At 28.0% G+C, this 12,092-nt stretch overlaps 1 protein-coding gene across 1 annotated transcript; it reads right to left on the bottom strand.

The window, feature by feature from the left end:
- Positions 1 to 3,689: 3,689 nt before the first annotated feature.
- LOC100206519 (uncharacterized) lies at positions 3,690 to 10,795 on the bottom strand. The gene is made up of 2 exons (XM_065809869.1): positions 10,530 to 10,795; positions 3,690 to 4,582 (listed from the first exon to the last, which is right to left on the bottom strand). The coding sequence occupies exons 1-2, from the start codon at positions 10,629 to 10,631 to the stop codon at positions 3,737 to 3,739; spliced, it is 948 nt and encodes a 315-aa protein (XP_065665941.1). The 5' UTR covers positions 10,632 to 10,795; the 3' UTR covers positions 3,690 to 3,736.
- Positions 10,796 to 12,092: the final 1,297 nt, after the last annotated feature.

Below are 12,092 nucleotides of genomic sequence, written 5' to 3'. Positions count from 1 at the left end.
CCCCAAAAAACATCTTGTATTACGTATTTCCCCAAAAACATCTACTCTCACTTTACAAGAGATGTCATCAATACCTGGGGATTTGGTTCTTTTGAAAGATTTGGTTTTTGAGTTCGTCTTGTTTTAATTCGTTGAAATTTAAGGAGCAGAGAGACATTGCGTAACGCAGTCGTAGCGCAGTGGTTAGCGCGCTTGCGTCAGAAACTCGAGATTCGAGGTTCAACGCCGCCTCTGGGCAAGTTTTTTGTAATCGATAAAGAAGGAGGCGTGAATTTCTTTTCAAATGCTCTTCTGCGTACTCTGTAATTAGATCGTAAGTACTTATTTACTTTTTATTTTGCGGCACGCAAAATAAAAAAAGTAAAAAAAAAGAAAAGATCATTAAGTAACTTACAAATCAATTTTTTGGGCATTGAATTCTAGTTGCAAGATCATTACCAATATAAATTGGTCTGACCTTGCACCTAATAATAATAAATCTTTTTTATTAGTCGTAATTCTAGAAGGCATTTTATTAGAATTATCTTCATTTTTACCAATTATTTCCTTCATCATGTCCTTTTTTTTTTTTTAAATCTCTATTTGATTTTAGAATTGGCTAGAAATAATAAGATTTTTTAGAATTATTTTTTACTTTTTCAGATTTTTGTATTGCTTGTAAATAGATAAGTTGGATTCACTTCTTTTTTTAGATATTTTACGTAAAATTTCTGTTTTTGTTTTGAGGATTTTCTTATTTCTTTTGTGAACCAATTTAGATATATTACTTTTATTTCTTTTTTTTTGGCTCTCATTATATTTTGAGCAGAAAATATTTATAAATTTCTTGCAAGCAAAGTTTGTTTCCAAGATTATAATATTGGTAGACCTTTTCCCAATTCAACGTCGATAGCAAGTATTTAAATTTTGGAGTAAAAGGCTCATTATCAATTCTTTTAAAACATACGAATTTTGATTTTTTGCAGTTGAGACAAAGAAAAAAAATATACAAAAGTAGTCTGAAATATCCGTTTTAACTAATCCTCATTTTAGTGAAGTACGTTGTAAAGATGTAACGAATATTCGGTGACTGTTCGGTATTCGGCCTATTTGGCTACTTTTTCTACTATTCGGTATTCGACGCACTTATGCCAATTCACATTGATGCCAGTTTGCAATTATGCTAGTTTTTGCAACTGTACTGAACTGCTTTATTAAACTTGCATTTATTCAGCCTCACTATTAAAAAAACAATCGTATAACTGACATTCACATTAAAGTTAAACCATGCTTTAAACTCAGATTGTAGTGAAAATATCATTTTTAACAAGTTTGGAATGCTTTGTGCTATCCATAGCAACTTCTAGAATTATCTCAGAATTGCAAGATAACTAACTATAATAACAAAATAACTGTGTCACCGAATGTTCGGTGGTTCGGCCAAGCGCCAAGCCGAATTGTACGGTATTTGGTACTCGGGAAAACTACTATTCGTGGCATCTCCAGTATGTTGTATTGAGTTTGTTAATATATTGACAATAACAACAATGGAATAGAAAACCATCTTAGTCTGCTTGTTGATTAAAGGAAATATACTGACCTGAAGCAGAACGTCAAAGAAATTTTGAGTGATGACATTGTACTTTAAAATGTTTATGTTTTTATCTCCTATTATAAATAATTTTTGTTCGCGTTTTATTTTTTTGTAATAGTATGTTTAATAAAATTTGAAAATATAATAACGTCACCAGTACCGTGGCTAGTGGGTCGGAAGCCTTCCCCCAAAACCAGCCATTCGTGTTTCTAAATCTTAAAAACTTTTCCATTAGGTATCACCAAAAAAAAAAAAAAAAGAAAAGGCTCTTTAAATTTGCAAAATAACCCTTGAATTTTCAAATGGGACCTTGAATTTTCAAATGGGACCCCCACACCCCCCATTTGGTGGGAGCCTAGCCACGACTTTGAATGTCACCATCGGGTGGTCTATAGCAAGTAAAAACTAGAAAGTTCTTTGAGCCGGTGTTAATTATTTCCATCATAAGAAACTCACTATCGCTATCAGAGTTTTGATAGATACTTTCTAAACTTAATATTTTGATCATTCCGGATATAGATTATAATTCCTCCTCCCCTTTTATAAATTGCTCTTTCATAGGAAAAAATTTAAAATTTTGAGGCCAGAATTCGTCCTAACTGCTTTGTCAGAGCACCAAGTTTCTGTGAGGCAGATCATATTAAAAGTATGTTTACATTCAAGGAAAAAGTTTTTAGTTCGAGCAGCCGTGGCGCAGTGGTAGCGCACTAGCCTCTGAAACAAAGGATCCGTGGTTCAAACCCACCTCTGAGCAGGTTTTGCGACATCGGTTTGGAAGGAGGCGTGAACTTCTAATTAAATGCTCATACGCGGTGCTCTGTGATAAAACCGTCAGGATTTCTTAGGGCACCTGAACGAAATTAAAGAAAGAAAAAAGAAAGTTTGTCTGTATTTATAACTAAACTTCTAATAGTTATGAATATTATCGTAAATTTATTTTAATTTCAGATTTAAAACACCATTAATTCTTAGGTTGTTTCTTCGTAAACAATTCTCTAAGTCCGCTTTTTTAACCTTCAATTTAATTTTCAAACTACGGTTCTGGCCGAGTGATAAATATTTAGGGGCCCTAAATGTTTATCACTTAAAAAATTTTGCCCTAAACTAGAGAAAAAATATTTTGTATTTGTCACTGCACCTGTTTTACAAAACAAGATGTGAAAAGAACGATAATGGTGATATTAGGTTGTTTTTTTTCTTCAAAGTTATCTGATTTTTACAGACAATGACTTTTAACTACAATAATGGTTAAATCGATAAAACTGTTTTACTAAGCATTTACTAACTGTTAAAATATAATTGTTTTAATATAATATAATATTCATGTTGTAATAAACATTTACCAATTGTAAAAAGTTTAAAAAATAAAAGTTGTATTGGAAACATTCATGAAGATTCATAAAAAGAAAACCTATTTAGATTGTTTTTAATGTAAATCTCTAAGCTTTAAAAGTTGTTCGCTACTCTCAGTGACAGATCCAGGGTAGAGGGATAGAAGAGTTTCACATTCGATGATGCATCCCTCTCCAACAGAATCTAAAAGTCTTAAAATATCTTAGAAATGGAGAACCTTTTTTTTTCAGGAGACGCAAACGTTACATAAAATACAAAAATATGTTAACATCCCTCCTTCCCCACAACCAAAAATTTCTGAATCCGTCACTGGTTACTCTTAGGTGCTTAATACACGGGAGAAGACATAGTTTTTAGAAAATTTTCCCAACCAGCTAAGCTTATAAAGTTCTCTCCCCCCTCCCTCCTCAGATTATTAGGCTTACAAAGATCTCCCCCCAGTCAAAAAATTGTCAACCTATAAAAAAATCTTGTAAATCTTGATTAACGAGATTTGCTGAAAACTTTTGGTTTATTCCACACCATAAAATTTATACAAATATATAAAGTTCTATTGAAATTATGATAAAACAGCTGATAAAAAGTATTATTTTGGATTTATGAGGTTTGATTATACATCGACTAAATAAATTGAAATTGCATAATAGATCTAGTCTGAAATTCCCACCAACCCCTTTATTCCCATTCACCTTTGTATTAAGCACTCGTAAGTATGGGGGAGGGGTGAGGGAGACAGGTGGAAATAGAGTTTAGAAACAGTACGTTTGATAAAACACTTGTTAGTCTATAAAATTGAGGTTATATAAAAATTTACAAAAGCTTTTCTCGCAGTCTATATATTATCAAATATAAAAATACCTGTACTATAGGCACACATAAAAAGCTTGCTGCCAACACAAGTCCTACAGTCATAACAGGTTCTTTATCAATATTAACAATAGGATAAATTATAATTTTTGTTAGTTTTGTATAAACAATGTTGAATATATTATAAAGCAAAAAAAGAGTTGAAGGATACACAAAGTGAAGAATCCGAACAGGTATTTTAGTTATGATATGATCTATAATGACCCAAACAAGCATTATAAGATGACGGTCAATGTTTAAAAACCAAGCCAGAGGAGTTGGAAGGCGATCTGTACGAAACAATAATAACCAATATACTAATGTAACAATTAATGACATGTTCAAAGTAAGCGCAGAAAAGAACCAATGAACTTTATTTATTGTTGGTAGGTTGTTTTCACACTGGTTACTTTGAGCGCGTTGAGTTGTTTGGTTGACTTGCACAGAGACAACACTCATTCTTTTTGTATAGTTTTCTTCTATTCCTGAAATAATTGAATCTACTGTTACTCCATTTAAATCTTCACCCCTATTTTTAACACCATTTTTTTTCAAGGCTTTTTTAGTTTCAAGGGAAAACTCTAAAGAATTTTTAGCCCCCTCAACTTTATTACGAAATAGTGCTGAAGAACTCGCTATAAGCGCAGATACAAAGTAAAAAAAAACCACGATGTAATTGATGCTTGTCATATATGTTAGCCATTTGAAAACAGAGCCTCTCCAGGACATGCTCAATACAATCATAAACAAAAGATATGTTGAAACAATCAATCGGTAGACCAACACCATTGAAGGTCTAATAAGCGCAATCTAAATAGTAATGGGTAGCATGATGTTGATATAATAAACAATAATATAATAGTAATACAATAATAATAAACTCAAATATAAAAATATTATTTAGTATTAACCAAAATGCATTTGTTATACTAATAAAGTATGAAGAAAAAAAGATTAATTATATAATTAGCAAACATGTCTCATTAGTGTTCCATTTTGTATTTATTCACCCGAAACCAAGAAAAAATGAAAGCATCCTACACAGAAATAAATTAGAGCGGATAGATAAACAAGATATTTAAATAATTAAAATCATTTAGGTAAAAAAAAACAACAACAACAAAAAAAACAACCTTTTTTTTATTTTACGATGCGATTACATTTGCAGTTAACAAGGAATTATGGTAATTATATAAATTTTTGTAATATTTTTAAGAGGTAGTAAAAGTTGCAAGAAGGAGAGAAAGAGATCGCAATATACATATGTATATATTATATGTATATATAATTATCATAATTGTTATTAGTATTAGTTTTTACACCGATGCAAATCTAGCATCCTTTAAGGATCAATTATCTTTAATAAATTGGAACCATATTAACAGTTCATTTGAAGCTAATGAAGTATACGATACATTCTTTCAAACTTTCTATGAAATATATGATGCAAATTTTCCAAAACGTGAATTTTTTATAACCAATAAAAGTTTAAAGTCACCATGGGTCAATAAAGATCTTAGGAAATCCTCAAAAATAAAGCAAAAACTGTATATAAAGTACTTAAAAAAACCAACACCAAAAAATAAAGTTATTTATAAAAATTACGCTAAAATGTTTGAAAGTCAAAGAAAAAAATTTAAAAAAAGATATTACTATGATTTACTAGAAAAATATAAACATAATTCAAAATGCACATGGCAAATTATAAGTCAAATTACTGGAAATAGTAAATTAAAATTATGCTCTGTGCCTAACACTATAAAAGTTGATGGCGTATTTTTATATGAAACCAAACAAATTGCAAGAGAATTAAATAAATATTTCGTGTCTGGTGGCCCTAATTTAGCCAAAAATATTCCAAATATGATTAATCCAATAAATGATTACGTGTTTCCATTAATCTCTAGTTCAGATAAACTTGAAGTATCTTCTTCAGAATTTGAAAGTGCTTTTAAAATGATTAAAACTAATAAAGTAGTTGGTCCTGATGATATAAATTGTAATATAGTCATAGATTCATGCGATACCATAAAATGTATTCTTTTTAAAGTTTTTAAATGTTCTATAAATCAAGGAATTTTCCCCGATCAATTGAAAATAGCCAAAATAAAGCCTATATTTAAAGGAGGTGAACCATTAAATGTCAGTAATTATCGACCAATATCTATCCTTTCTGTTTTTTCAAAAATTTTAGAAAGAATTCTGTTCAACCAAATATCTAATCATCTTGATGTTAATAATATACTTTATAAAAATCAATACGGTTTTAAAAGAAGTAACTCTACTGAACATGCAATAATTCATCTTACTCGTAGTATAACTGATTAATTCGAAAAGTCAGAGTTTACTTTAGGCGTCTTTATAGACCTATCTAAGGCTTTCGACACAATTGACCATGAAATACTGTTTAAAAAACTTGAACATTATGGTATCACCGGTAATGCTTTAAAACTACTAAAAAACTATTTAAAACATCGTAAACAATTTGTCTATGTCGACGGCTCTTCTTGACAAGATTATCTTAATATAACCTGTGGTGTTCCACAGGGATCTATATTAGGGCCCTTATTATTTCTGATTTATGTTAAGGATCTCCATGAAGTATCAAAATTAACAACTATAATGTTTGCTGATGATACAAACCTATTCTTATCTAATAATAACATCAATAAACTTTTTTATGATATGAACATTGAACTATCAAAAATATCAGACTGGTTCAAGTCAAATAAACTTTCACTCAACATTGATAAAACTAAATGGATTTTCTTTCATCCGCAATTTAAAAAACATTTACTTCCAAGTAATATGCCTCTTCTTCATATTCATAATGTTCAAATAAAAAGAGTAATTTTCACAAATTTCTTAGGTATCATTGTAAATGAAAATCTATCATGGAAGAATCACATCGAACATTTGTGCAACAAAATTGCAAAAAGCATTGGAGTTTTATATAAAGCAAGAAGTGTTTTAAACAAACATTCATTAACTCAACTATATTACTCTTTTATACACTGTCATATTAATTATGCTAATATTGCATGGGGTAGTACCCATAAAAGTAAATTAAAGCCACTTTATTGTCAGCAGAAGCATATTGCACGTCTTATAAATTTCAAAAATCGTTTTACTCACTCGAGGCCACTCTTATTTAACATGGATGTTTTTAATATATATCAAGTAAATGTTTATAATGTTCTTTGTTTTATGTTTAAATGTAAAACCAACTCATCTCCAGCTTCCTTTTTTGATTTATATTCTTTAAAAGAAAAAAATAAATATTCTTTAAAAAATGATAATTTTATTAAACAACCAAAATTTCAAACAAACTTTGGTAAATTTTGCATTTCTTTTTGTGGAGCTTTTTTATGGAACCAAATAATTTTAAAAAATTTGGATTTTTCTCATAAATTATTATATGTTCAAAAGAAAATTAAAAAAAGTAATTTTCTCAATTGAAAATATTTTTATATACTTTTAATTGTACCCAGTTTTGTCATCACTCATTTATATTTTACTTTTATACAATATTGATTTAAAGTTTATGTGAGAAACTATATTTAAACACCATTATTTGAATTTTGTTAAAAGTTGCACTGACATTATTTGTACAGTAGTCATTTATTATTTACTTGTTTACTTTAATTTTTATTTTAATTCGTAATATTTGTAAATAATTTGTATCACGATCGGAAAAGTTTAAAATTTGTATTTATTTATTTTATTTATATTTACTAAGTTCAAAGTTCTTCAACAGCGGTTCTCGGTGACAAGACCTGTATGGTCTTCTTTGAGTTCCCGCTTTCTTTATCTTTATTCTTTATTTTTATTTATTTATTTTTAACGATTTCTTTGCATGTAATTTTTCTTATTGATATGTTTGTAAATATTGTGTTAAATATTGTAATAAAGAACAAAAAAAAAAAAAAGAAAAAAAAAGTATTTTTTTTTGTTATTGTTTTAAGTTGATGTATTTATTTTCGTTAATTTTTTACGAAACACACAAAACATTTACCAAGAAAACATTGCTTTATTACATTTATTAAAAATCATTTTAAAAACACTTAATATGTACTTAAAAAACTTGTAAAACTTGTAAAAAATGTAACTTCTTACTGAGTAATTAAGTACTTATTAAGTACTTCTTACTAAGTAAATACTAAGTAAAATAATACACAAAAATTGAAATAAAAAGCATTTATGGTTTTAGAGAAATATTAATTTGAAGTTGACACGGAAAAATCCGGTCAACTTTAATTTTCTCTAAAAATCCGGTCAACTTTAAATTTCTCTAAAAATCCGGTCAACTTTAAATTTCTCAAAAAACATAAATGCTTTTTATTTCAATTCTTTTTTAAATAAATTTGTTTACATCAGTTTTCAACTTAATAAAGGGGCTTGATGGACTGTTTAATAAGAAATCGAAATTTATAGCGGGATGATGCCTTCATTTCCACAGATTTTTCCTTTTTTCACCTTACTGGTGGGATTATTCTGCTTTTTTTATTTTTGTTACTCTACCTGTCTTACAAAACTCCATTAACTATTGCACAAAAATCTTCAATCTTGTGTTCTTCAGGACAATTTGGAGGGTTCGCATCTTTAGGAACGATTTACATTATTATTTTTGCACCACTGTAGAACATTTTTAGAATAGTGAGAAGCAGCAAGATCTGGCTAAAAGAGCCATCAGTATTTGTGTTTTTTCTTAAATGTCAAAAGTCTTTTTTGGAGGCATTCTTTGTGTAGAGATCGACAGATCAAGATCTTCTTAGTGACTGCATACCACTGCGACAACTTGCTTGCTACACAAAAAACTTGGATGCAAATTTATCTCGTCAAATATCTTTAAATTGATCATTGACAGGTTTATCTTTGTTCTTATAGAAAAATTGTTGACCAGGAAGTTGTGAAAAATCCGCCTTGCAATATGTTTCGTCGTCTTCAATAACGCACATACTTTTATCCGCCATTGTTTTAATCAACTTTTTTGCTAGTCGAATTTCTTTAATTTTAACATTTAAGCTTCTCTTAGGTGTATTCGTTTTACGAAATACTTTAGTTCCAGCATTTTGGAACTAAAGTATTTTGTAAGTATCAAGTACTTTTTAATATTAGAACGCAAAGTCTTAAACTTTCTAGATATTGCTGTGGCCGGCTCGGATTTCCTGCAATTGAACTAAGAATCGACTTTACCTTTTTGGATTTATGAAAAGTTTTCTTTCTTCACCTTCCAAGATTTTTGAAAAAAAAATTCACAACATTTTTACGCACCTCACTTTGTTTCCGAAACATTTTTCAAATCATTGATTTGTAAACAAAAGTTTATCAACACAATTAAAGATAAGGAAGTAATGTTTAATTAAAAAGATAAAAGAAATAAAAAGCATTTGCGGTTTTAGAGAAATCTCAATTTAAAGTTGACCGGATTTTTCCGTGTCCACCCGATATATTTTTAGTACAAAATACTTAGTACGATGTAGCATAGAGCGAGGTTAGTTAAGCGATTTTTACAAAACTTAACAGATCTCTTGTACGATAATTTTACAGTTGTTTTTTTAGTTTTTTGGTTATTAGAATAATAATTTAACTTACTAAAATTTAATTAAAAAAAAAGTAAATTTGCTTGAGTTGATGTTGTCTAAAGTTAACCAAGCTGCTCAACCTGTTTCTGTGAGAGTAAAGTTAGAGCTTGTATGGGGCATGTTGTACAATAAACATACAAATACATATGCATGATACTTGGATATATATATATATATATATATATATATATATATATATATATATATATATATATATATATATATATATATATATATATATATATACTTGATACTTGGATATATATATATATATATATATCCAAGTATCAAGTGCTGATGAGTTTATTGACTGCCGGGCAACAAACTATTGCTTCGCATTGCATTACCACTCTGATTCCCAACTTTTGGTCCATTCAATGTTTTGTCATTCGGTGCTTAGTTTTTCGGATAGTTTACTTGTCTAACTTGCGTTAATGTTCAACTAGCGTAGCTCTGCCCAACTTAAACCACAATGAAAACAGTAAGACAATATCTCTTTTTACGCTAATGAATTATTTGCTCTACTATTGGTAAAAACTTGCCTCAGAAGAGTTAGTCAAGCGGAAATTTCATAATGCCGAAAAACTACTCACATTGAAAACTATGAAACTATTGTTAAAGACCACTAGACAAAAAATTTATAAAACATATAGTACAATTAATAAATGAATAATATATAAGTAATAATAATAATATAAAAGCAATAAATAAATGTATAATAAATGATTAGCATACAAAACATTCATTGCTTTCTTCATTAATAATTTCTAGACTACACATATGTATAATATAAAGCATGAATAGTTTTAAAAATAAATTTATTGCTTATATAAATACAAAAGCCATTAAAAAATTTTTTCTTGCAATAATTACTGTAGACTTTTTTTTTTTTTAGCTTAAATTATTCTTATTTGTATTTTTTTTAAATTGTTTTTAAATCTGGGAATGAAACTACAGCAATGATGTATAGTAATAATAAAAAAAATTTCTACTATAGACCATTACTGTAGTTTCATTCCCAATCCCCTTTGTCATCCAATAAGTCAATAAAAGCTAGTTACAAAATAATATTTTTTCACATTTTTTCACATTTTTTTTCGGATTTGTCAAATTAAAAATGTGTCCGTAAAATGTTTCTTAATATTTGATTGAAACTTATAAAAACTACTCACCTTCGATGAAACAAACGCCATTTTTGATTCACCAAAAAACAATGTAAAGCCAAATTTTTTTTTGCAAAATTCATTTTTAAAAGATAAATTTTTTTGGCTCATTTTAATAACAGTATCCAGTATAGTTTTAATGATTGCATTCAGTAAACTTTATTTAGGCGATTTTACGCATTTTTTCACAGTTTCAAATTTACTAAATATTGTTCTTTGTTTTCATGACAAGAACTTGAGTTTAACTCGAGGTCGTATTTCAAACAAGAAATAATTGTTTTTATAATTGTTTTTTTTTTAACATAAAAGGTAAACTGATCTATTTAACTCTCCGTAACCGAGGTAATACTGCTTGGTAAGACGATTATGAGATAACTTATCACTTTTGTAGTAAAATTTTCATCGGCTTAGTATTGAAAAAACTGAAAATATAATTTTAATATAATATTAGGTATAAAAATTTGCAAAATGTGTTTTATTTACAAAGTATACACACAAAACCCAAACAAAGTATATGTGACCCTCCACTACAAAACCAGAGAACTTGATCAAACAAAAAAAATATTCAAGCTATATATATATATATTCAGAACAAGTTGTTTCTAAAATAATAATTTCGATTAGTATTAATAGACATTATAAAAACGCTTTCTTTTATTACAGTTTTAAAATAATGTTTATCTTAGAAAATTGTTTTGAAAAAAGTAAAGATAAAATTTTGATATTTTTCATAGTAAAAACTTTTATATGATGCGTCACTTAAAACTAAGATGTTCAAGTAGGAATTTTTTTTTACCATAAATAAATATTTAGATTAGATAAACCGCGCTAGTTCATGAGAAATTTTATGTATTTTATTATTTTGTGTTGTTCTTGTCGCAGCAAGAACAACGCGGAATTATGAAATAAAAGATAAAAATTTAGACGCGTTGAAATATAACGTGATATATTATCGATTAACACCAATATTTATAAAAAATTTACAGCAGAATAAATCTAAGTAGCATTAAAAATTCAACGAGAGAAAAATATTTCACGTCTCGATTACTATTTTAAAGTTTTTTTATATTATTTATGTTTTTATTTTAAATTTTATTTTATTTTTTAAGGTTTTATTTTAATTTTATTTTATTTAAAACTTTATTCTATTTTATTTTATTTTGTTTAAGGTTGTTTCAATTTATACCTTTTTGTATTAATAAACTCCTAAAGTAATGAATCATCCATTAGGCAAAGTAGACATTTGCCTAAGACCAGCCTAAAGATAGAAACACGTAATTTTAGCCCGGAAAAATAAATTCGATTTTTTAATAACGTTAGTATTTATTCTATTTCAGTAACAAACAAAAAATGTTGCTTTTTAAAATTGTAAAATAAGAATAACCAATCAATTATAGAATGCTGTCGATCTTTCAGTATTTTACTGCATTTTTCTATAAGCTGTTTTTTAATTTCAAGTCTCTATTTTCAAAGTTTAAGATAATAAGTCAACACTTTGCACAAACAAATGGCGAAATGGTGAAGTAAATTCTCCAAACAGTCATGTTTTTAGGTCATTTGATGTCAATCAAC

Source organism: Hydra vulgaris, chromosome 11 (assembly GCF_038396675.1).
Source record: "Hydra vulgaris chromosome 11, alternate assembly HydraT2T_AEP".
Lineage (NCBI taxonomy): Eukaryota > Metazoa > Cnidaria > Hydrozoa > Anthoathecata > Hydridae > Hydra > Hydra vulgaris.
Note: the sequence above shows the minus strand (reverse complement) of the source record. Positions and strands in the feature narration are given on the sequence as shown.

Coding starts and splice junctions, on each gene's coding strand:
- LOC100206519 (XM_065809869.1), bottom strand. CDS start 10,631: ATGAGCCAAAAAAATTTATCTTTTAAAAATGAATTTTGCAAAAAAAAA. Junction 4,583..10,529: donor TGGCGTTTGTTTCATCGAAG/GTGAGTAGTTTT, acceptor ATTACTATTTAG/ATTGCGCTTATTAGACCTTC.